General features: G+C 48.7%; 1 protein-coding gene across 1 annotated transcript in view; it reads right to left on the bottom strand.

The window, feature by feature from the left end:
* INSR (insulin receptor) overlaps positions 1–26196 on the bottom strand; it is a 137974-nt gene that overhangs the window by 15497 nt on the left and 96281 nt on the right. The window contains exons 6-13 of the mRNA XM_047095129.1: positions 25585–25799; positions 24520–24646; positions 22433–22683; positions 20762–20929; positions 15452–15653; positions 8636–8907; positions 7140–7279; positions 416–575 (exon numbers count right to left, since the gene is read on the bottom strand). Of these exons, the coding sequence (XP_046951085.1) occupies positions 416–575; positions 7140–7279; positions 8636–8907; positions 15452–15653; positions 20762–20929; positions 22433–22683; positions 24520–24646; positions 25585–25799 (1535 nt within the window). The remainder of the gene's footprint in view (positions 1–415; positions 576–7139; positions 7280–8635; positions 8908–15451; positions 15654–20761; positions 20930–22432; positions 22684–24519; positions 24647–25584; positions 25800–26196) is intronic.

The following is a 26196-nucleotide window of genomic DNA, read 5'->3' as shown; positions in this document are numbered from 1 at the left end:
GCCAGCTCGGAACCTGGAACCTGCTTCGGATTCTGTGTCTCCCTCTCTCTCTGCCCCTCCCCTGCTCACACTCTGTCTCTCTCTCTCTCAAAAGTAAATAAACATTAGAAACAAATACTGAGACCCTAGTAACAGGAGCTAATGTGTTAATCAGACATGCCCTGTGCCAGCCACTTGGCATTCATAATGCCACTGAAACCTCCTTTCGTTTCCAGGGGGATCCTCTTATTATCCCACGGTCAGATGAGGAAGTGCAGGCTCAGAGAGGGCAAGCACCCTTCCCAGGTCACACAGTAGCAGCCGACAGACCCAGAGGTCAAGTCCAGGGCCGGCGGGTGTAGCCTCCACGCGTCCCCGACCATCCTCTGAGACGTTCCCCAGAGCAGACCCAGCCAGAGTTGCCGTGCACACTTACAATAGTCCGTCACATAGAAATAAGTGGCTTCTGTCCAGGAGCCGTTGCCCGCCAGGGAGGTGGCCCGAACTCGCACACTGTAATTCCCCGGCGGCAGCCCTCGCAGCCTGCAGCCCCGCTCCAGAGCAAAGTGTCTACGGGAGACACAGAGGTGCAGCTCCTGGAAGACAGGGGAGGAGAGAGGGCAGGTGTGGGGGGTGTCCGTCCCCTGGCAGGAATGTCAGAAATGACACAGAGGAGGGGCGCCTGGGTGGCTCAGTCGGTTAAGGATCTCACGGTTCGTGAGTTCGAGCCCCGCGTCGGGCTCTGCACGGACAGCATGGAGACTGCTTGGGATTCTGTCTCCCTCTCTCTCTGCCCCTCCCCTGCTCTCTCTCTCTCTCTTTCTCTCAAAATAAATCAAAATGAACTTAAAAAAGAGATGACACACAGGGAGTAAGGAACAATCACTGGGCAACACGCGTGAGCGACATTAGGAACCTCGGAATCTCAGCGCCCCAGTTCTTGGGATAAGCAGACACAGAAGCTATCGTTACCGATGACCCTTCCTGAGCCACAAGCCAAGCATTTGACCTGGATCGTGTCATTTCCTTCTTACCCCACCAGGGCTTAGCCTCTTGTTACAGACAGGAAACAGAGGCTTCGGGCAGAGGTCGGCGAACTTCGGCTATAAAGGGCCAGACGGTCAGTGTGTATGGCCTCAAGCGGCCACTCACTGTGACCCACTCAACTCAGCAGCCAGGGACCGCTCCCAAATCAGTTCGCGTCCGTCCACAGACAGGCGTGGCTGCGTGCCCACGGAGCCTGGTGGACGCTGAACGCCGGACTCCACGTTAAGTGGACACGCGTCATGACGTTACTCTTCTCTCGATGTTTGGAATTGTTTTCCCCAACCATCTTAAGACGTGAAAGTGATCCTTCGATCTCGGGCTGTACAAACAGGCGTACAAAAATAGTGGGCCGACCCCTGGTTGAAGAGACAAAATGCTGTGGGGAGGGGGGGGATCTCGTGGCTGGTAAGTGGCAGGACCAATCCTTCAATCCAGAACCATCCGGCTCCCAAACTCTACAAAACCACCGTGGGACGCTGTCACGAGGCCTCCAGAAAGTCCGAGAGGGCCGGGAAAGAAAACACCTACGTCACCTAAATCGAATTTCAGGCTTTGCCCCACACCCCCTGGTCTCAGAACCAAACACATGCGTGGGCTTAATGTCTTAAGGACAAATTTTAAAGCTCCTTCCTTCCCAGGGTGCAGCCTTTTGATTTGATTTGATTTGATTCATTGTACCATTACTAAAAGAGTTGGGATCTACCCAAATCTCTGAAAACAGAGAGGAGGTAAGTAAAGCATACACACCCCAGTGATAGCCACATAAACAGAGATCAACCCCGAGCTTACTGGGAGAGGCAGGAGGCTCCCTGGGAAAATGAGACCATGAAACCTGCACGCATCGGGCCAAATACTAAAAACTTTCCAAAACAGCTCCAAGTTAATAGTGCATGCAGAGAGCTGGACTGGAAAATTTTAGCGGGGAGAGACAGAAATGTAAAAACCCCCGTGCTTATCATGTGACAATAACAGCAAGAAAACAGATCGGGCCGGATCAGGCTGGCGGCAGGGGCGGGGGCTCTGGTCCAAAGGTTCTTCCAAGTAGGATGAGTCACCAAGTAGAAAGGGACAAATAAGCAAATATAGAAACCAAAGGTAGCTGCTATCCGGGACAAAGGGGAAATGCATCCTCCACGACCGGCCACGGACCCCAGACACTGCAAGGGGTGTGCTGGAAGGAACCAGAAGCTTCAGGCAGCTGTCTCCACGGACACCAAGAAACAAAAACAAAAGGCGAGACAGGACGCAAAAACCTGATGAAGAGCAAAGAAGCCAATGACGTAAAAGTCTGTGCGAACAAGAAGGAAAGCTCAAAACTGAAAGATACTGACGCAAAGGAAGGAGCCCGCCACCATGAAAAATCCACGCTCCTCCCTGGCAGGGGTGGTCCTTGGGGCCAGGGTCTCCCGGGGCGGAGAGGGGACACGGTAAGAGGGTGAATGACTTGGATTCAAGGCCCAAGGAGACAGAGATTGAAGAATGATGCAGCTGGGGGTGATGTCAGCTATTCAACTAGCAAATACAAAAAAAGCCCCCGAAAAACAAAAAAGAAAGAAGAAAATGACCTCCCACCAAATGCCGGAGAGAATTTTGCAGGACTGGCAAAATCATACCGTAACAGTCTAGATGGTGTTTAAAAAAAAAAAAAAAAAAAAAGTTTTACATTATTTTCTCACTTGATTTTTTTAAAACATTTATTTATTTTTGAGAGAGAGAGAGAGACAGAGCATGAGCAGGGGAGGGGCAGAGAGAGAGGGAGACACAGAATCCGAAGCAGGCTCCAGGCTCCGAGCTGTCAGCACAGAGCCCAACACGGGGCTCAAACCCACAGACTGTGAGATCACGACCTGAGCCGAAGTTGGACGCTTAACCGACTGAGCCACCCAGGCGCCCTGTATTTTCTCACTTTATTAAAGCAATGCAAGGTAATAAGGGAAAATGTTGGAGATAATCCACTATCTTGTCTATGAAAAGGTTTTTGTATTTTTTTTAATGTTTATTTATTTTTGAGAGAGAGAGAGAGAGAGAGTGTGTATGAGCAGGGGAGGCGGGGGCGGAGAGAGAGGGAGACACAGAATCCGAAGCAGGCTCCAGGCTCTGAGCTGTCAGCACAGAGCCCAACGCGGGGCTCGAACTCATGAACCACGAGATCACGACCTGAGCCGAAGTCGGACGCCCAACTGACTGAGCCACCCAGGCGCCCCCAAAAAGGTTTTTTAAAAGATGGTTGTAATCTCTCAGTCTCTCTGTTCCCATAAAGGGCAAATGGGGCTAATCTGTCTGGGATTGGTGTGGGGCCGTGTGGGGCAGAGGCTCCGGTGGGGATTCGCAGTGGGGAGTCCGACTGGTGACCGCTGGGCTGCAGGAACAGGGGAGGCGGTCCAGCCACAGAAGCTGGGAGAACTTAGGGTTAGGTCCAATGCCAACAGGGTAACCGACTGCCTCAGTTTACCCAGGACCAAGGGCTGCCTAGAATGTAGGTAAACTCCAGGCAAACGGGAAGAGTCAGAGCTGCAAGAAGAAAATCAAGGAGGGACCGCGTGGCAGACATCTTGCTCACTGCACAGAATCCACATTCTCTTCCTCGCTGCCAGCAACATCCCCAGCTTCCTTGGGAAGCCGCACCTCCCCCTTGAGGGGCTCTTGTCTCCCACCCTCAACCCCACCCCGGTTCCAGGACTGACCCTAACTGCCTGCAGCTGCCCCAAGCGGAAGAGCCCCATGGGTTCGGGGAAGAACACAAAACTCGGGCCCAAATGAGCCATCCAAGAAAACGCAAATCGCGACCACGGTGAGATACCATTCACACGCACCAGCATGGCTCTTCTCCGAGAGATAGCCCAGAACAAGTGTTGGCCACCAATGTGGAGAAACTGGAACCCTCAGACACTACTGATGGGGATAGAAAATGGTGCAGCCCCTTTGGGAAAGAGTGGGCATTTCCTTTAAAAGTTAAATGCAGACACGGGGCGCCTGGGTGGCTCAGGCAGCTGAGCGTCTGACTCTGGCTCAGGTCATGATCTCACGGTTTGTGGGTTCGAGCCCCGTGTCGGGCTCTGTGCTGACAGCTCGGAACCTGTAGCCTGCTTCGGATTCTGTGTCTCCCTCTCTCTCTCTCTCTCTCTCTCTCTGCCCCTTCCCCACTTGTTGTTCTGTCTGTCTCGCTCTCAAAAATAAATAAACATAAAAAAATGTTAAGTTAAATGCAGAGTTAGCACAGAACCCATCCCTTGATATGCACCCAAGAGAACTGAAACCATACATCCACACAAAAACTTGCACATCGGTGCTCTGACCAACATTATTCACAATGGCCATATGGTGGAAACAACCCAAATGTCCATCTACAGATGAGTGAATAACAAAATGTGGTCCATCTATCTGAAACCAGTAACAAAGGGCTATATATGCTATGATTCATTTATAGGAAGTACCCAGAACAGGCAAATTCACAGAAACAGAAAGCAGAAAACAGGCTGGAGGGCAGGCAGGGAAGATTGGGGAGGGGGAGGGGGGGGAGGGTCTCTTTAGGGTGATGAAAATACTCTGAAATGGGTCATGATGATGGCTGTACAACTCTGTGAACTACTAAAAACCACCAAATTGTAGGGGACCCTGGTGGGCCCAGTCAGCAAAGTATGAGACTCTTGATTTCGGGGTGTAAGTCTGAGCCCCATGCTGGGTGTAGATGTACAGATTACTTAAAAACCTAAAAAATCCTTTCAAAAACCCGCCATTGCGTTGTAGCTCTTAAACGGATGTATTTTATGGTATGTGACCGGAACACAGTAAAGCTGTTATAAAAAAATTTTTTGAAAAGGAAAAAAAAGAAGAAAAAAAAACAAAAACAAAAACAACCTTCATGCCCATGCCTGACGTTACGGCTCCCAAAACTAAAAATACTGTCTGGCCATTGAATTGGAGGGTGTGATGCTACATGAAATAAGTCAGTTAGAAAAAGATAGAGATCGTATGTTTTCACTCATATGTAGAACTTGAGACACTTAACAGAAGACCATGGGGGAGGGGGAGGGGAAAAAATAGTTCCAAACAGACAGAGAGGGAGGCAAACCGTAAGAGACTTTTATTTTTATTATTTTTTTTTCACTTGAACTGATATTTCTTTTTTTTTTTTCTTTTTTTTTTTTTTTAATAATGTTTACCTATTTTATTATTTTTGAGAGACAGAAACAGAATGCGAGTGGGTTAGGGACAGAGAGAGAGGGAGACGCAGAATCTGAAACAGGCTCCAGGCTCTGAGCCGTCAGCACAGAGCCCGACATGGGGCCCGAACTCAGGGACCGTGAGATCATGACCTGAGCCGAAGTCAGCCACCCAACCGACTGAGCCACCCGGGCACCCCGTAAGAGACTTTTAAATATAAAGAACAAACTGAGGGTTGATGGGGAGGTGGGGGAGAGGGGAATGGGTGGTGGGCATTGAGGAGGGCACTTGTCGGGATGAGCACTGCGTGTTGTACGTAAGCGATGAACCACGGGAATCTACTCCCGAAACCAAGAGCACACGGTATGCACCCTGCATGTTAGCCAATGTGACAATAAATTAGATTTAAAAAATGATAATAAATTTTAACATTTCTCCACTAAAAAAAAAAAAAAAAGATGAAGGAAAGAAAATGACCTCTGACCTAAGTGGTTGTCCTCAACTGTAGACGGTTGACTCCAGAGCCCAACAGTCTGGATTTAAGTGCTGCACGTGTGACCCTGCTGTCCACGCTTCTGGCCGTAAGCGGAGACGCTAACGGATCCCACCTGGCCGGGTCACCGTGCAGTTTGAATGGATGATTGCAAAGGACTCAGCGCAATGTCTGGGACAGGGGAAGGGCTCAGTCAAAGCCAGGGAGGGGACGTGATTTCTCTGAAGACACACGGTAAAGGGGAGAACTGTCCCCGGTCCGAGGCAAGCCCCAGCCAGGGCATCTCCCAGCAGGAGCAGCCCCCGAGCCCTTCTGGGGACACAGATCTACCCCCACGGTATTACAGGCGTGGCTTAGAGCAGGGGCTGGCCAATTCCGGCCCACTGTTTCACGGGTCCTGAGAGGCACGATATTACATGCGTTTGACATGTCTGAAATGGGGATGCGTCTGAGAAGCCGCACCAACTTACAATGAGACCCGGCAGCATCTTTTTCTTTTTCAGCAGCCCACAAAAATAACGGGGTTGCCTAATCCTGTCTCAGACGTGATAAACTATGATAAATGAGACACGCCTGTGTGTAAAGCGCTTAATATGTGCAGGACACGCAGCGAATCCTTGGCTATTTTTTTGATCTCCTGAGATTCCACATCTTGTGCGGTCACCCATCACCCTGCCCGGTGTCTGGGTGTAAACAAAAAGTTACTTATTGGGGCGCCTGGGTGGCGCAGTCGGTTAAGCGTCCGACTTCGGCCAGGTCACGATCTCGCGGTCCAGGAGTTCGAGCCCCGCGTCAGGCTCTGGGCTGATGGCTCAGAGCCTGGAGCCTGTTTCCGATTCTGTGTCTCCCTCTCTCTCTGCCCCTCCCCCGTTCATGCTCTGTCTCTCTCTGTCCCAAAAATAAATAAACGTTGAAAAAAAAAATTTTTAAAAAAAAAGTTACTTATTAAGTTTTGACGTGATTTCTCCCCAGTCTCAGGTAACTCTGTCTAAAGTGAAACGGGTCTCCCATCCCCTTGAAGGACAGAGCTGCAAAAGCAATGTGAGAGACTGAGAAAATAAATGAGTTTGTAGACTGGCATTTCTATCCCACCTCCCTGGAAAGCTATAAATCAAGGCTTTGAGTCCTAATGACAAAGCATCAAATAGGAGAAGCCTTGGGCTAAAATTTAAGAAGAAGAAGGGGGTGGGGCACCTGGGGGGCTGAAACATTGGTTTCAGCTCATGTCGTGATCCCTTGGTGGGTTCGAGCCCGAGTGCTTGCAGCTTGGAGCCTGCTTGGGATATATTCTCTCTCTCTCTCTCTCTCTCTCTCTCTCTCTCTCTCTCTCCCCCCCCTTCCCCCATTTGTGCTATTTTTGTTGCTCTCAAAATAAATAAATAAACTTAAAAAAAAAAAGACAAAGGGAGTACCAATGACAGCTCGGAAGCACATGTCCAAGCATCAAGGGTCTTACCTCATCACCATACCGTCGGTAACTCACTTCATACAGCACGATCAATCCATTGGGTTCTTTAGGCTCTTGCCACATCAAGTGAACCACGTTGTTCTCAAAGATTTCATGGGTCACAGGGCCAACAATGTCGTCTGCCTTGGCTGTAAGGAGCAGTGGTTAGAGGCAGGCACCTGACCTCTGGATCAAATCCCACCCCCACCGCCCCCAGCTGAGCAACCTCAAGCCACTCGCATAACTTTCCCATGTTCCATTTGCCATGTGGGAGAAGGGACACTTCAAACTCACTTTGCAGGACCGTCCACATATCTATCTATCCATCTATCCGTCTATGTCATATCCCACTGGTTCTGCTTCTCTGGAGAACCCTGATTAATACAATACGCATATGCATTTCTTAATTTTACTTTATTTCCCTTATGGCTGTGTGCATTTGCTAGTTTCCATAGTGGCTACGTATGACTCGTGTAATCAAAAAAAATAGTAAAAGCAGGGGCGCCTGGGTGAGTCAGTCAACCACCCGACTTTGGCTCAGGTCATGATCTCAGTTTCGTGAGTTCCAGCCCTACATCAGGCTCACTGCTGTTAGTGCAGAGCCCGCTTCAGATCCTCTGTTCCCCCCCCCCCCGCACCTCCCCCACTCATGCTCTCTCAAAAATGAATAAACATGAAAAAATAATAATAATAAAGGCAAATACCGATGGACCCTCAGGGCATTATGGGAAGTGAAATAAGCCAGGCAGAGAAAGACAAATACTGTATGATCTCACGCATATGCGGAATCTAAAAAAGGAGAACTCACAGAGAACAGAGACCAGAATGGTGGTTACCAGGGGCTGGGGAGTAATGCAAAGATATTAGTCAAAAGGGACAAACTTCCAGCTTAGGAGATGAATTAAGTGGTAGAGACGTAACGCATAGCATGGTGACTACAGTTAACAACACTCTAGTACCTACTCTGAAGCTGCTAAGAGAGTAGACCTTAAGTGTTCTCACTACGAAAGAAGAAATGGCAATCACGTATTGTGATGCAGACGTCAGCTACCCCTCTGGTGGTAATCGTCCTGCCACACGTACGAGTATCAAATCAACACACAATACGCCTTCAACTTACACAATGTTGTATGTCAACTGTAGCTCAATAAAGCTGGGCACAAATACAAAATGATAGGGCTGCCTGGGTGACTCGGTTGGTTAAGCGTCTGACTTGGGCTCAGATCACGATCTCGTGGTGCGTGAGTTCGAGCCCCATGTCGGGCTCTGGGCTGACAGCTCGGAGCCTGGAGCCTGCTTCGGATTCTGTGTCTCCTCTCTGTCTGACCCTCCCCTGCTTGCACTCTGTCTTTCTCTCTCTCTCTCTCTCTCTCAAAAAGAAGTATAACGCATAAAAAATTTTTAAAATAAATAAGTAAACTAAGAAACAATGAAGGCAAATCCGCTCCAGCAGGCAGAGGGCTTCAGCCTGGGGCTCCGGGCACCACGATGCGCCCACCACCCACCTTCGGGCATGGTCCTGGCGCTGACGTAGGCGGCCACGCTGCACCTCTCCTCGGGGGCATCTTGGTTGCAAGCCTGCAGCTCGATGCGGTAGCCGGTGAAGTGACGCAGGCCGGAGATGACCAGCGACTCTTTGTTCACCACCTTCTCGAAGGGCTTGTGCTCTTCCGGGCTCGTGGGCACGCTGCTGGAAGTGTTGGGGAAACCAGGCACCGTGGGCACGGCGGCCGTCACGTTCCCAGCGTCGGCGAGGGCCCTGCGCTTCCGCGATGGCCTGTCACGACAGCAGGACACAGGCGGTCACGCGATCCCCATGTTTAAAAAAAGAAAACCGTGGACGCTGGAGTATCAAAGGCTCAAAATCAAAGACCGCGGTGCAGCGGAGATGCGAGCAGGCACACAGATGAAATGCAGGTTGCCAGGAGTTACAATCCGGAGCGGCTGCCCTCGGGGTGAGGCGGGAGCGGGGCGCCCCAGGACCACGAGCGGCAGCCCCACACCAACATTCCCCTGCATGTGCTTGATTTCAGGTTTTCACTGTGCAGATGGCTCAGCCACCCAGGCTCAGTGTTAAGAATAAGATGCCCGAAGCATGTGAGAGTCTAGCTTTTCGGGAACCCTGTCACACAGCATGGACCCAACAGCTCCAACTACCGGCCAGCATCAGCAGTGTAAACGGGAAAAATGCATCTTCTAGATCTTATTTTCCGTTTAGGGCGTCTGCATAATACGAGCGACTAATTTTTCATTCTTGGGTTAAAGAAAAAAAATCTTACCACTCAAGTTGGTAAGGGGAACTCCAAAAAAAGCCCCCCAAAACAAAAAAAAACATGCAGTCGACACACGTTTTCCCCCCATTTAAGAGGATATAAGAGATAAATGCAATTGCCTAAAAATTTATAAACACACACCAAACAAAAGCATAAAGAAAATCCAAATTATTCACCATCCCACCGTCCGCTGTTTCCTGTGGGCAATTTTTTTTTTTTCTGGAAATATTATGTGCAGGTATAAAGAAGACCGAGCTGGCTTTATGACCCTTTGTTCGCTTCTTGTATCGGACACATTCCTCAAATACCTTCCTTCGAACATAATGCCTTAAGTACTGAGCACAGAATTTATGATTTTTTCTTTTTCAACGTGAAGGTTTCCCCCTCCTTGCTACCCAAGTACTGCCTGCTCACGGCAGAAAACTTGGAACACTGGGAAATATTCAATTGGATGCGTGAGTCAGAATTTACTAACCGTCCTCCTATGTTACCTAATACAGACCTACCTCATGGTATTACATTTTTGCATCACTGCGTTTCACAAGATACGGCTCTTTTAAAGATTGACGGGTTGGGGCGTCCCCGTATCAGGCGGGTCTACTGGCACCATTTTTTTGCCAACAGCGCTTCCTCACTTTGTGTCTCTGTGTCACCTTTGGGTGATTCTCATCATGGTATGTTTCAAACGTTCTCAGTATTCTTATATTTGTTACGGGGATCGGTGATCAGTGCTTACCACTCGCGGAAAGGCCACATGATGGTTTGCGTCTTTTAGCAAGGTTTGTAAATGAAGGTGTGTCCGTCGTTTTGTCAGACATAACGCCCTTGCACACACCCAACAGACTACAGTGTGGTATAAACATAACATTTACATGCAGGGAGAAACCAAAAAATTCACGTGACCTGCTTTATTGCGATATCCGTTTACCACAGGGGTCTGGAACCAAACCCGCAATGCCCCTGAGGCATGCCTGCGTAAGTGTCCCAGGTTTTTTTTTTTTTTCTTTTCTTTTCTTTTTTTTTTTGTTATTGTAAATATTGCTTCAATAATTGTCTGATTGTCTTATTAGATCCTAAAAGTAGACTCTTAGAAATCACTAGGCTGTATCTGTTCATCCCTATGGCGAAACTACTCTCCTGGAGCTTTGTATTGACCTGGGGTCTCCCCAGCAGCCCCTCAAAACTGCACCTCAGGACCACCACATCAATACTGAGGGTTACAGGGTTTCCTGGGGTTTCGTTTCATTTCAGATTTTGAACCAAGAGACTCCATATTTCTTTTTCATATTCTGTTTTTATAGTCTAACTATTGCTAGTATACCTACTGGCTTTTTGTTTATTTACATTGTAACTTTCTTTCCCAAACTCTGTTCTAAGAGCGTCAGAGTTGATACTCTTGGGTTTTCAAGGAACACACTAGAAAAAGAGTCAGCAAACTCTTCCTGCACATGCTAGAAAGTAAATATTTTGGATTTTGTAGGACACACGGTCCACATCTCTACTCAACTTTCAATGGCTTTCCAGCTATTGTGGCTTGGAAGCAGCCATACACAAAATACAAAGATGGGTGTGGCTGCATTCCGATGAAACTTCATTGACAAAAACGGGCAGCCAGCCTGCACACCGTAGCTGGTCTACCCCTGCCCTAGGCTATCCGCAAACACAAGTGACCTTATTTCCCACAATCCATTCTTTACTATTCTAATTTCTATTTTGTATTTATTGCATTGGCTGGATACCCAGGAAAATGTTAATTAGTAACGATGACACGGAGCTTCCTTCTAACTATGACTGGGAGCGTTTCAGTACAATGGTACCTCGGCTGTTGGTTTCATCTAGAAAATATTTACCTTGTAGCAGAAGCATTCCGCTCCTACTTTTATGCGAGGCCTCTTCTTGTTTCCCTCAGTTAGAAATTTTTTTTAAATGTTTATTTATTTTTGAGAGAGACAGAGACAGAATGCAAGTGGGTTAGGGGCAGAGAGAGAGGGAGACACAGAATCGGAAGCAGGCTCCAGGCTCTGAGCTGTCAGCGCAGAGCCTGACGCGGGGCTCGAACCCACGAGCCGTGAGATCATGACCTGAGCCGAAGTCGGACGCTCAACCGACTGAGCCACCCAGGCGCCCCTCAGTTAGGAATTTTTAATTAACACTGTTGAATGAGATTATCATACGATTTTCCTCTTTGGACCTCTTGATGAATTATCCTATCTCCTGATCATAAACCATCGTCACACTTCTGAGTTAAACAAAATTGTCTGCATGCTGTTTCAATCAGGACATATAGATCTAAAGTATCACATTAGCTGGTCCTGGGGTTTCTGTTAATGTAGCATCTTCATCTGTGTCTGCTAAGGGGTATCATGTTAGTTTCATAAAACAACCTGGAAAGAGTTCCATAGATTGGTATGCTCTGAGAAGTTTCCATATTACAGCAAATAGCTGCTCTTTCAGAATTTCAAATAACTCACCTGTAAAACTCTCTGGGTCTAGGGCCTTTTTGTAACACAATTTTTTTAAGGCTTTGACCTGTAATTTTTAGTCATTTTCCAAGGTTATTAGAATATTTAATTTTTTCCACTTCTAGAATCAGATCAAATTAAAACTTCCCTCTTCACCGAAAGCTTCAAATTGAAGAACGCAACACTGTCCAGGGAATTCAACATGAAAATCTTCCTTCGACCCTAGTTTTCTGTCTCCTGCCTTACTTCTAATTATTTGTGATGTTCATCCTTAGATTTACAAGTTCAGCGATCTTGATTTCCCCTCCCCTACAATTTGTATTTTCACCTTTTTAAGTTGTTTCTTAACTTCCAAAATCACTGAAGGCTACTAACTTGCATCGACGCCCAGTGTTGGCGATATTCTACGAGTTCAAGGTATGTGATAACCTCATTTGCACTCTTCTCCAAATGGACTTTAATGAAAGTCTCTCCACGTCTGCTTCTCCCAAAAGGTATCAAAGTGATCGACTTTCAATCACCAGGAAGTTCTCTGCTCAAATGCTTGAGGTCAATTTTTAATCTTTACCATAGTCAGAAAACGTGTGGTCAGAAAACGAACCCTCCTTGGGGGCACACGTGTTATGATTTTCTGTTGGGTCAAAAGACCAGTGAAATTCTTGGGTGAAAACCAAAGATAGACCCATGTCAGCAAGATTCAGAACACTTCCATCCAGGCACAAACGGGCCAGCTGACCAGGACGCTGGTGCCTCGTGAGTAACTACTGAGAAATGGGTGTCTGAACAATGGGAAACAAGGAAGGTTCTCATCAAATGAGCCGAATGTATACACAGTGGTTCCCCTTTACCCGCAGTCTGGGCCCTCAGTGTCCACTGCCTACACACCACACAGGCTCACACTGGTCCCCTGGTCACTGCTCAGGGACAAGTGCGCTCCTGGCGTTGTGAGCCCAGAGACCAGAGATGCCGCTCAACACCCCACCATGCACAGGGCGGGCCCCACAACGGACAGCGATCTGGCCCTAAATGTGAGTACATCTGAGCTTGAGAAACCTGGGTCTGGACCAAAGCCTCAAATTTCTAGGCCTTTCTTTTCTATAGATTATATTCCAACTGGCCACTAGAGGTCAGACCAGGGCCACGCACACATGCCCGAAAATAAACAAGGGAACCCACTGTGAGACAATGAAATCCCTCCACATGGCCCTGATCTGCCTTTCTAGCCTCCCCTCTGGTCTCCCCCTGCCCCCAAAGAGCCCGTGACTCATCCTGAGGCCCTGCCCTGCCCTGGCATCTCTCTGCCTGTCCTCAGTGGAGTTCTGTGATACGGCACACCTCTGCTCACGCCCGCAATCCTGCACCTGTCACCCCAGATCAAAACGCTCTGTCTACACCGTAGATGTTGAGAAATTAACATTTAGCAGGTGGATGCATGGAGGGGGGATGTGTGGCATCTCAGAGGTACCCACAAATTACCCCCTCCCTCGTGTGTGTGTGTGTGTGTGTGTGTGTGTGTGTGTGTGTGTGTGTGTTTTAAGTAAACTCTGTGCCCAATGTGGGGTTTGAACTCCCGACCGGGAGATCAAGAGTCGCATGCTCTACGGCCTGAGCCAGCCAGGCGCCCCTTGATTCTGTGTTTTAGTAAGAGTGTGTTAGTGAAGATTTTTTTTCCCGACATTCATGCCCAGATCCCATTTCGGGGTGAAGGCAGCTGACGTAAGGACTCATGAAGCCTCTGGTAAGGGCAGAGTAGACTGTCACATGCATCAAGCCACAGAAGCCCCTGGAGTCTCAAAGGCACACAGCATGCTTCCTGCCCTGTCTGGCCGGCTGGCCCTGCACCGAGAAGCTGCCAGTGGCCACGCAGACATTCTGCAGGTGAGTCATACCTACTGTCCTCAGCACCAGGGCTTGAAAAGGATTTTCTGTGAAAACAAAACCAACCACTTTGAGGACAGACAGAACTCCTTCAGAGAGACCTCTTCCTTCCGACGCTCTGGGAGCCACACTTCCTCCGAGCAGACCAAGGGCGCCCTGCCCTTCGCCATGGACCACTCATCCCAACGCCCGAATCACATCTTCTCCAGCAGGTGCAGAGAACACAGAAAGGGGGGCGGGGGCAGGAATCAGAGATTCCCCCTCGGGATCCCCCTCGGATGTCAAACTTGATCACATTTAAACATCACAGGTGACTCGGCCGCTGGCTCGAGCCCAGCAGCGTTTTGTTTTTAACCAGTAAAAGAGTAGCTGCCTCAATGCCTGGGCTGTGCCATGAAGCGCTCTTTTGGACTCGGGGTCACCGAGGAAAAACACAAGGAAGAATTTTTTTTTTTTTTTAATGTCACATCTCGATGCTTCTGGGGACACATCTATTTGCGTGAGGAGCGACGGCAGGCATTTGAAAGGAGCCGTTTTAGAGTCTTCCTTTATCCCAGTGTCAGCGTTTTGGGGTTTCGATCCACTTTGGAAATGGCCCTGTGCCTCGGATATTTCTGGGCACCCCATCTGCCGAGGTCTGTAAGGGGAGTGAGGGAGGACGTGGTTCACAGCCTACGGTCGCTCACTGGCTGCCGTAACCTGGGGCAGAGGACTCTCCAGCCGAGAAACCCAGGCTTTGGATCCAAAAAAGAGGAAGCGACTGGGGGCCCCTGGGTGGCTCTGTCGGTTGAACGTCGACTTCCGCTCAGGTCATGATCTCACGGTGTGTGGGTTCAAGCCCCGTGTCGGACTCTGTGCTGACAACTCAGAACCTAGAACCTGCTTCCGATTCTGTGTGTGTCTCTCTCTCTGTCCCTCCCCCATTTGTGCTCTCTCTCTCTCTCTCTCTCAAAAATAAACAAAGTGACTGCAAAGAGTCACGAACCCGTGATGCACGCAGCACTGCTGGTGTTAGGGGGGTGGAGGCAGGGATACTATTTGTCATCCCCCAGCACACGGGACGGCCCCACGGCAAAGGAGGGGGCTGGCTCCAAACGCCGAGAGTGTCAAGGCTGAGAAGCCTGGGTGACTCACGTGCTCTCGCCGTCCTAGGAAATAGGAACCGTGATTATCTGCACTTGCCGGACAAGTAAGCTTGAGGCCTCGAAAGAAACGTGCCATGTACCTAAATGTCTCTGCAGACAGCTGACTAGCCTCGAGTCATTTTCGCTGCAAACCCTCTCACATCGGATGGGATGTCAATAAGTCCCTTCATTCACCGAAGGAAACCCAACCTTAAACAGGAGAAGCCTCCAGGTTTTGAAGATGCCGTAGAAATTTCCAGAAGGATGAGAGAGCTGCATAGATGAACAAGGAGCACGGGCCCGGGGGGCCCTCCTCAGGGGTGTGCCTCGATAATCTAACGGAGCTCGTTTGAGAAGTCAGATGGCAGCCCACGGGTGGGACGAAGGGTTTGGGCCACGTCGGGGAGCAAATGCTGAGGGTTTTTTTGTTTTTGTTTTTTTTTTAACTTTTCCCCGTTTGGGGTGATTATTCCTGAAAAGGCTTCTCCTGAATCTCCCCCTTTACCTGCCCACCCTCTGGGTGCCCACTTCATCTTGTTCCCCAGGGAATGACCCCCAACACCAAGCCAATGAAAAGTCCTGACCTGGGCACGAAAACCACATTGTGCAGGTAATCCTCGAACGTCTTCCTGAAAGAGGACTCCTCCAGCTCCTTCAGGATCTGAGAGTCGGTTTTGGGACACGAGCAGCATTCGCCAGCGGACTCCTCGTATTCACTCTGATTGTGCTTCTGGGAGCCCTCGGACTCGAACGGCGGGGACCAGGTCCGGGAAGGCAGCTTCAACCCTAGAGACGGGCAGAGCAGGTGGCCTGAGATCTCTCCCCGCCTGACCCCACAACACACACACAGCAAAGGGCGGGGGGGGTCTTCTCAGAGGGGCTGGGCACACGGGGCAGCTGTGCAGGGCCGTGTGTTCCAGAAACTGTGAGACACCATAATCCCATCGGGCTGGAGACCGTAAGGTAACTAGGCATGACCCTGCCTCATGGAACTTACACTCTAGTGCATGTGGATGGAGGGATCCACAATAAACTAATAAATACGTATGCCATGAGTCAGCTGGCAGGGTAAAAGGGCACAGGATGCCTGGGGGTGCTGTTTTTCATGAGGTGGTCTCGGAGAAAGCGACCGCTGAGCAGTCCCAAACTAAGTAAAGGAGTGAGCTATGCACATACCTTGGTGCAAGCAGTTCAGATGGTGCAAAAAGCAAGTGCAAAGGCCCTGTGGTAGGAATTTCCTTGGCATGCCGAAAGACAGCCCCCCCCCACCTGCTTGCATTGTTTCTTTCTCTCTCTCAAAAATAAATAAAAGCATTTTTAAAAAATTAAAAAAAAATAAGCACAGAAAAAGGAATCAGAAAAAAAAAAAGAAAGAAAGAAAGAACACCAACTGCTGGAAGGTAGTATCCTAAAAACACAAAGTTGCTTTTTTTTTTTTAATTTTTTTGGAAATTTATTTATTTTTGAGAGAGAGAGAGAGAGAGAGAGAGAGAGAGCGAGCATGAGCAGGCAAGGGGCAAAAAGAGAGGGAGACACAGAATCCGAAGCAGGTTCCAGGCTCTGAGCCATCAGCACCGCGCCCGACGCAGGGCTCGAACCCACGGACCGCGAGATCACGACTGGGACTGAAGCTGAATCCTTAACCTACTAAGTCACCCAGGCGCCCCCAAAGTTGCTAAGTGCCACCCTGGCTGTGTCTTGACCCAAGTCCGGTCCCAGGGGTGCCTGCCATCCATCGTGTGGGCACAGCCACACTTCTGATGCAACCAGGCACATAAAGGCTACTTTCTCCAGCACAATCCACGAAGGGCCCTGGGATTCACCTATCCTGCAGCCAGCCCTGGTGCCTGCAGCCTCCCAGGAGCTCCTGAGCATTTTTCTTCTCCCCCTGAATGCGTCCTGGAGACAATGGGCTCCAAGTACCTTCCCGTGAATGCTGAGTATCCACTCGGAAGCCCAAGTATTTATACAGCTGTGAAAGCCTACAAGGGACTCTTAAAAATACTTGGGACGTGTATTAATAGACACGGACTAACCTGGCTGGGTTAACCATTAAAGGGACTGGTAATGGCATTATAAATGGAAGAAAAAGGTAGGATTTCCTGAGTGAGGGAGGCTGCTGAGAATTTTCTGGAGAGGAAAGGACCTTTCATGAGGTCAGACACAGCTCCTCACCCCCCGTTACCCTTTCTGGCACCCATGGCAGGGCACTTAGCGCCGCGTGGTTTTTCTCTGACTACGCAGTAAAAGTATGGGTGACGGGGCACCTAGGGACAGTCCCGTCCACAGAGACGGGAAGCAGATGGTGGGAGCCAGGGGCTGGGGGAGTCAGTGCTTCACGGGGACAGAGTTTGGGGAGATGAGAGAGTTCTAGAGCTGGATGGTCACGATGGTCAACCAACAGTGCGAATGGGCTTTAATGCCACGGACCTGGACAGTTAGAAATGGCTAAGATGGTCCATTTTATGTTATATATACTTTACCATAATTTTTTAAAATGCAGTTGAGGGCGCCTGGGTGGCTCAGTCGGTTAAGCATCTGACTTGGGCTCAGGTCATGATCTTACGGTTCGCAGGTTCTACCCCCACGCTGGGTAGAGCTCGAGCCTCACTTCAGGCGAGTCCCACTTCTCTCTCTCTGCCCCTCGCTCACTTGCGCCCTCCCCTCCCCCCCAAATAAAAACGCAGTCGATAACACTGCAGTGTATAACTAAAATATGCTAGGGGAACAGAACTTAAATGTTCTCAGACACACAGACAAAAAAGATAAAAATAGGAGGTAATGGATGTATTAACTAACTACCTGGGAAAAATCCCTTTACAGCATGTATGTGTATCAAAATCATCCCAATGGACACTTTCACTACCTTCTGATTTTACCTTTAAATATCTTACAACTCAAACATACCTCAATAAAGCCGAGTGGGAGGGAAAAACATAGCTGATACTAATAGGAAACCAGGACTGGTCACAGTTAGCAAGCTTACTTATTGTGTGTATTTTTTTAATTGTGGTAAAATACACATAACATGAAACTTACCATCTTAGTCATTTTTAAAAACGTACAGCTCAGGGGCATTAAGCACATTCACACTGTCATGCTCCCACCCCCACCATCCACCGCCAGAACCTTCCATCTTCCCCAAACTGAAACTCTGTCCTCATGAAACAGGGATTTCCCCGTCCCCTCCCCCACCCCTGGGGCCCACGATCTACTCTCTGTCTCCATGGATGGGACTCCTCTAGGGACCTCCAATGAGTGGAATCATACAAAATCTGCTCCTTACTAAGTTTATTTTTAATTACATAAACTTTGTGATCATTACAAATTAAGCCATTTTTTTTAATGTTTATTTTTGAGACAGAAAGAGACAGAGCATGAGCGGGGGAGGGGCAGAGAGAGAGGGAGACACAGAATCCGAAGCAGGCTCCAGGCTCCGAGCTGTCAGCACAGAGCCCGACACGGGGCTTGAACCCGTGAACCGTGAGATCACGACCTGGGCCGAAGTCCACACTTAACTGGCTGAGCCACCCAGGCCCCCCAAGCCACGTTTAAATAGCCACATTGTTGGGGCGCCTGGGTGGCTCAGTCAGTTAAGCCTCCGACTTCGGCTCAGGTCACGATCTCGCGGTCCGTGAGTTCGAGCCCCGCGTCAGGCTCTGGGCTGATGGCTCGGAGCCTGGAGCCTGTTTCCGATGCTGTGTCTCCCTCTCTCTCTGCCCCTCCCCCGTTCATGCTCTGTCTCTCTCTGTCCCAAAAATAAATAAACGTTAAAAAAAAATTTTTTTTTAAATAAATAGCCACATTGTAATGACAGATTTAGACTTCCAGAATAAAAGTGGTTACCCTTTAAAAAAAAAAAAAAAGAAAGAAAAAGCAAAGAAGGTATCGGGGGCCACCGCCGGTGGTGGTTCAAGCTGGTGGTTTCGGTTACTCGAATGCAGGGCCAAGAGCTCACAGCTAAGCCGAGGAATGTGCTTGCTCTCGAGTTATATAAAGCATGGAAGGAGATAAATCACGTTTGCAGCCCTCAGCTCAGGCGGGGAATGAGGTCACAGGCATACATATAGCACATGATCTTAGAGCTGGGACAGCTCCCGGAGATCATCTGGCCTCCTGCCCCTTCTCCCAAAAAGGAGGCAGCCAGAAGCAAGCTCAGTGACTTGCCCAAAGCCCTACAGCCGGAGCGAGAGGTCCAGCCGAGAGCAGCCCGTGGGCTCAGGGCCTCGGCCAGGCCTCACCAGCCGTCCCTGAGCCTCTGCCCCCGAGGTCAATCACTGAGGAAATCACTAACTTAGAACAATCTAGAGAAAAATAAATACAGACAAACATAAAAACAAACTGACCAAAAAAAAAAAAAAAAAAAAAAACTAATGGGGGAAAATGACATCTATTTCTCCAGTTTGATGGGGTTTTTTGCTTTGTTTTGTTTTTAAATCCAATTTTAATTAAAATTCTAAGCTAATTTGGGGCGCCTGGGTGGCTCAGTCAGTTAAGTATCCAACTTCTGCTCAGGTCATGATCTCGTGGTTCATGGGTTCGAGCCCCACATCGGGCTCTGTGCTGACAGCTCAGAGCCCGGATCCTGCTTAGGATTCTGTGTCTCCCTCTCTCTCTGCCCTTGCCCTTCCCCTGTGCACGCTCTGTCTCTTCTCTCTCCCTCTCTCTCAAAAATAAGTAAAAACATTAAAAAAAAATTTTTTTTTAATTTTAAACTAATTTATACCAACTAGTTTGAAGCACAAATAATTTCCTATTTTTCTACAAATGGATGAAGCCTGTTAAGTAAACAAGATTATAGACTGAGGGGGGAAATCATCACTAGTATAAATTTTTAATGGAAAGCACAGAAGAGAACAGATTGCCACTCCTTGCTGTCTCCAGTCCTTAAAACGTGAGGGTCTAAATTCAGGGGCTAGCTCTGGAAAACAGTGTGGAGGTTCCTCAGAAAATTAAAAATAGACCTACCCTATGACCCAGCAATAGCACTGCTAGGAATCTACCCAAAGGATACAGGAGTACTGATGCATAGGGGCACTTGTACCCCAATGTTCATAGCAGCACTCTCAACAATAGCCAAATTATGGAAAGAGCCTAAATGTCCATCAACTGATGAATGGATAAAGAAATTGTGGTTTATATACACAATGGAATACTACGTGGCAATGAGAAAAAATGAAATATGGCCTTTTGTAGCAACGTGGATGGAACTGGAGAGTGTGATGCTAAGTGAAATAAGCCATACAGAGAAAGACAGATACCATATGGTTTCACTCTTATGTGGATCCTGAGAAACTCAACAGGAACCCATGGGGGAGGGGAAGGGAGAAAAAAAAAAAAGACGTTAGAGTGGGAGAGAGCCAAAGCATAAGAGACTGTTAAAAACTGAGAACAAACTGAGGGTTGATGGGGGGCGGGAGGGAGGGGCGGGTGGGTGATGGGTATTGAGGAGGGCACCTTTTGGGATGAGCACTGGGTGTTGTATGGAAACCAATTTGTCAATAAACTTCATAAAAAAAAAAAAAAAAAAAAAAAAAAAAATTCAGGGGCTAGAACTCTTCCCTGACTTTGTCAAGAGCCTCTCCATTCCTAGCTCAGCGCAAAAACACAGGGGGTTAACACAGCCGCATCCCCACAGGGAAAAGGGGGGGGGAGGAGAAAATTCCAGAAGGAAATGGTGGCAAGGCATAAGAGCTATCTGGTTTTGACGTGAGTCTCCAGGGTGTCATCAGGTTGAGAAACGTGTGTGCACGTTCTTGTATGAGAGGCTGTGGAGTGTGTGAGCATGCACACACACCCACACGTACCCTGGGAAAACCAGGATGTGGGGAGATGTTTCCCTCGAAGCAGGACAAAGCATATCGTCCGCTCCCACACACCCCGCCTGCACTCACCTTTGAGGCAATAATCCAACTCATACAGCTCGCTGTCCTCCGCCTGCCTCTCCCAGAACACCAGGTAGTGTGTGATGTTGCCATTGGGGTCCGAGGGAGGCTTCCACTTCAGAATGATCTGAGAGGAGGAATTCGAAACCGAGATAGGATCCAGGGGGACGGAAGGGTCTGCAAAGGAGAAAGGAGACAGGTCCACCGTGAGCAGGAGGCGACTGGCTGTCGGGCGGGCGCAAGGAGGACACACGTGTTGGAGAAGTCATGCGGATTTTCGCCGCAGTGATGACTGAACCTCAGAGGACGCTGGAGGCCTGTCGACGTTCACCCGGCAAGCACACTTGTCCACTCATACCACACATCACATTGCCATTCATTCATTTACACAACAGGCATTTACGGGGCTCCAGCCGGGCTCCAAACTCTGTCCTGGGCACTGGGAAGACGCTGGGGGAAAGGAAGATAGCGGGAAGAGACAAATAAACTCACGGTTTTCTGGTTAACGTGCGCCCCAAATGGAACCCAGCCGTGGGGCAACCGTCAGCACTTGGATCCCAGTCGTCCTCATCACTGGAGTGGCGGCTCATCTAAGAGTCCCCCAAAATGCACTACCTTTGGGCCCCACAAAACCTACCCCTCAACAATGCAGGTGGCTGATCCCTCAGTGCGGGGGGTGGGCCGGGGGCGGGGGGGACTCAAGGCAGAGGAAGCTAGAAGTTTCCAGAAACTGTTAAGTCATTTGGTATCGTTGGAGGACACAAGATGAGGGGCACCAGCCAAAAAGGCCGGGGCTGGCTCATGAAGTTTGGGCTGTGTCCCCTGGGACAGGGCTTCTCACCCCCAGTACTATGGACATTTGGGGCCACGTAATTCTCTGTTGTTGCTGTGCAGGATGTAGGGAAAGCATCACTGGCCTCCACCCATAGCCCCACGCCCACCGTCACAACAACCAAAACTGTCTCCAGGCATCACCAAGCATCCCCGGGCGGCGATGGGTGGGTGGGGCGAATCACCCCGGGCTGAGAACCCCCACAACAGGAGAAGGACTTGGGCTTTACGAAAATACAACTAAATCGCTAGGAAATACTCCAGCCCGCCCCACCTACCCCCCACCCCCCCCAGAATGGAAGGGGAAGGGACACAGCGATGAAGTAAAAATGGCAAAACACTGTAATTGTCGAAGCTGGGAAATGGTTCGTGGGGCTCATTTTTCTTCTACTTTGGTGAATATTTGAAAGTTTTCCATAATGGGAAGAATGTGTATACATATATATACACCCTTCAAGTGACTTGTTGCTACTGTCTTGTCTTTTGAAATTATAAACCCCTGCACCCGGCTCTTTTAAGAAGCCAATAAACACAGGGCGCCTGGGTGGCTCAATCGGTTGAGCGTCCGACTCTCGGTTTCAGCTCAGGTCATGATCTCACAGGTGGTGAGTTCGAGCTCCGCATCAGACTCTTGGCCGTCAGCACAGATCACCTGTCCTCTCTCTCTCTCTGCCCCTCTCCCGCTCATTCTCTCTCTCTCTCTCTCTCTCAAAAATATGTGAATATATAATAAATAAATTAATTAAATTTTTTTAAAAAGAAGCCAATGGCCACAGAAAAGAGCACTTCTTCCATCACCATGTCAAACCGTTAAAGGCAAGATTTCCAACTCATATGACAAACACTTACTGGTGGCATCGGTCTGGACATAGATGATGTCACTCTTGGCCCCATACGTGCGGCGCTCATCAGAGAAGGTGACCAAGGTCTTGACAAAGATGGCATACTGGGTCCAGGGCTTGAGACCCCGCATCAGCCACCCTGGGTGGTTCTGCGACTTGGGGTCATTGGACCTCAGAGGCGGGTCAATGTCCACCACCGTCCAGCTGTTTGAGCCACACGCGTCCTGCCCGTCGAACTCGGTCACATTCTGGTAAGGGCTTTCAAGACAAAGCAGGACAAGACGGTTATCATTTCTTGACTATCGCTCTGAGCACGGAGAGACGCGGCGGGAACAGTGACGTCCTATAAGGTTGCGTCCTGTTCATCAACAATCTTATGTCACAAGGAAAAATGACTCAGGTCCCAAAGAGAAGGGACCACTTACTTCCCTTATAGCTCATTTTCCAATTAACAGTTGATGGCTTATTGATAAGACTGTAAGAGAGACTACTTCTCGGCACACATTTTGACACATGATACATCTTCAGAGACGGAATCGCGATTAATATGAATACGATCACCACTTCCTTTTCTCCCTTTAAAATTTCAGGACAGGGGCACCTGGGTGGCTCAGTCGGTTAAGCGGCCGACTTCAGCTCAGGTCATGATCTCGCGGTCTGTGGGTTCGAGCCCCGCGTCGGGCTCTGTGCTGACCGCTCAGAGCCTGGAGCCTGTTTCGGATTCTGTGTCTCCCTCTCTCTATGACCCTCCCCATTCATGCTCTGTCTCTCTCTGTCTCAAAAATAAATAAACGTTAAAAAAAAAAAAAAAGAAAAAGAAAAAAAGAAAAAAAGAAAATTTCAGGACAGTCAGGGGCACACCTGGCTGGCTCCCCTCAGTCAGTGGAGAAAGAAACTCTTGATCTAAGGGTTGTAAGTTCAAACCCCACATTGGGTATGGAGATTACTTAAAAATAAAATCTTTAGGGGCACCTGGATGGCTCAGTCAGTTAAGCATCTGATCTGAGCCGTCACGTCATGATCTCATGGTACGTGAGTTCAAGTCCCGCATAGGACTCCACACGGGCAAAGTGCAGCCTGCTTGGGATTCTCTTTCTCTCCCTTTCTCTGCCCCTTCCCCATATGTTCTTTCTCTCTCCCTCCCTCAAAAATAAATAAGTAAACTTTAAAAGAAAATAACATCTTAAAAAAAAATTTTTTTTTCAGCACAGTCGTATACAGTGGACCCTTCAACGATACAGGCTAAACTGCATGGACCCACCTACATGCATATTCTTTACATCACAGGACTATAAATGCATTTTCTCTTCCTTATGATTTTCCTAATAGCATTTTCTTTTCTCTAGCTTACTTTATCGTGAGAATACAGTCTGTAATACATATACAAAATACGTCTTAATTGACGGTTTACGTTATCGGTAAGCCTACCATCTGGTCAATAGGAGGCTCTTACTAGTAGCTAAGTGTTTGGGGAGTCAAAAGATATACATGGATTTTTGACTACATGGGTGGCAGGGAGGTCAGCACCCCTCACCCCTGCATTGTTCAAGGGTCAACTATGCTTAAAATGACCAGGTGTTGTTTAATGGGGACAGAGTTTCAGTTTGGGAAGACAAAAAATTTCTAGAAATTTCTAGACAGTTGCATAATACTGTGAATGGATTTAATGCCACTGAGCTGTATGTACACTTAGACATAATTAAGTGGTCAATTTTATATTATGTATGCTTTACCACAATTCTTTAAATGTTGGGGAAATGCCAAATAAATAGATTTAAAAAATAAATTTTTAAACACCCATGCAGTAGACTGAGCAAATTCTGTTAAGGATGTATCTTGGTGAGATGTACGTCTATGCGGCCAAATGGAATATTGCTGTAGGAAACTGGCCAATCTGGACCTTCAAATGAAACCTGTTTCAATTCCTGATTTTGACAGATGGAGATGTTAGCAACTTCACACGCCATCAACTTGTGAGATGGTCTAAAGGAACCTATGATGGTTATTCCAGAAGGAGGAGAGAGATCGAGGAATCTCAGAGGGGAACATCTGAACACACACACCACCTGCACACCTCTTAACCTTTCAACTTACGCCTCTTTGTAGAAGAGCATGAAGCCCAGGAGGTCTCGGAAGTCAGGGGGCCAGTACGGCTCCCATTTCAGCAAGATCTTGTCGTAAGATGTCCGAATGTAAGAAAATTTAAGTAGTTCATTTTCACCTAGGAAAGTTTAAAAACAACAGCAGTATCAGTACTAAAAACTTGTTTCAGCCCAAAGCAGGTGATCCTACATTTCCAACAGCGTCCATGAGGAAGGAGATGTCAACCCGCTGTTCCCTTGATGGGTCTCATTCCCATGTGCCTTCTCCCAGTGTTTAGAGGCAAGAACTGGTCGTGCAAGGTGACCCCTACCATCCCTACCACAAGCCAGCGACTTGGCCAGATGCTTAACTGAGTAACAGCATCAGCACCAAACTAAGGACAACCGGCCAATAGTTACTGGGAAAAGTGATTTTCAAGAGTAACATCTGTCCTGACGCAATTCTGTCACACATGTGGACCTGCAAGCCTTCCGTGTCCGAAGACATAACTCCAGGGCAAATGCACACATGCCACATAAGTTTAGAGAGCATGCAGATCTTGGAGAGACCGGGCCTTGGAAAGACCAATTCCCTCTGCCTGCGATGCAAGCCCTCCCGTAACCTCCACCCCAACCTTGCTCTCCTCACCCCACCCTGGATTCCCACATTCTGCCACAAGGAACCAACTGCATAGGTGGGTATTAGTGGAAACCTTGGCACTTCAATGCTCACACATTCCTTCAAGAAAGAACCTGTCGGAGGAGAGTAGTCACCTAACACTCTCCAGCTATAACAACTGCAGGGTCTGCTATAGCATTTGAGCCGAGGCCTTATATAAGGAGGTATCATTCATTCATTCATTCATTCAATGCCTATGTGGCATCTTCCAGTATCAGGCACTGTATCTGCAGTCAAGAGAGAAGATACACCTGTCCTCACAAAGCCTATAACACACAGAGTTTTCTAGCTCACTGGGGTGCAGTGGCACACCCCCTGGAGGCCACCGCCATGTTGAAAGGGGAGGGAAGCCATGCTATCTGGCCCACGGGCTGGAAGGACCAGGGCATCACCACTCACAAGACGCCTGGTCCCCATTGGTCTTCAGGGCAATGTCGTTCCGCTCCTGGCGCCCCTTGGTTCCTGAAACCTCCTCCATCTTGTGAATTTCCGACAAGCAGAGTTTGGGATTATAGTGGAAGAAGAGTTTCCCCTGAGTGATGGTGAGGTTGTGTTTGCTCCAGTCCCATAGCTGCCTCAGGTTCTGGTTGTCCAAGGCATAGAAAGAGTAGTTCCTATGGAAACACACACAAACCCAGTCATACATGGGTTTGTCACCTCCAACGCCAAGGCTGGGGGGCCATGGCTGGAGGTGATCGTGTCCGGTGCTACGTCCCCAGTCCTTAGCACTTGCCTGGCACGTGCCCGTTAAGTGTTAAATGAAGGGTGGGAGGAACAGGGGAAGGTGAGGAAGTCTCCGTGGCCAGGAATGTGGGGGAGGAGGGTAAGCAATGGGCTGAGATACGGTTTTGCAGAGGAGAAGAAAGGAAGACACAGCGGCACCTGAGGTGGACCCAGGGAAGAGAAAAATAGCCTCTCTGGCCAACAGGTGACAGGCCACAAGACTACAGTGGGCCCAACCCTCTAGCACACGGCATTCCAGAACACAACCAAGAACACTTAACCTTCCTT

The sequence above is a fragment of the Lynx rufus genome, unplaced genomic scaffold (genome assembly GCF_022079265.1).
Source record: "Lynx rufus isolate CCGP_SWC_20201006 ecotype Redwood Valley unplaced genomic scaffold, mLynRuf1.p SCAF_4, whole genome shotgun sequence".
NCBI classification, from domain to species: domain Eukaryota; kingdom Metazoa; phylum Chordata; class Mammalia; order Carnivora; family Felidae; genus Lynx; species Lynx rufus.
Note: the sequence above shows the minus strand (reverse complement) of the source record. Positions and strands in the feature narration are given on the sequence as shown.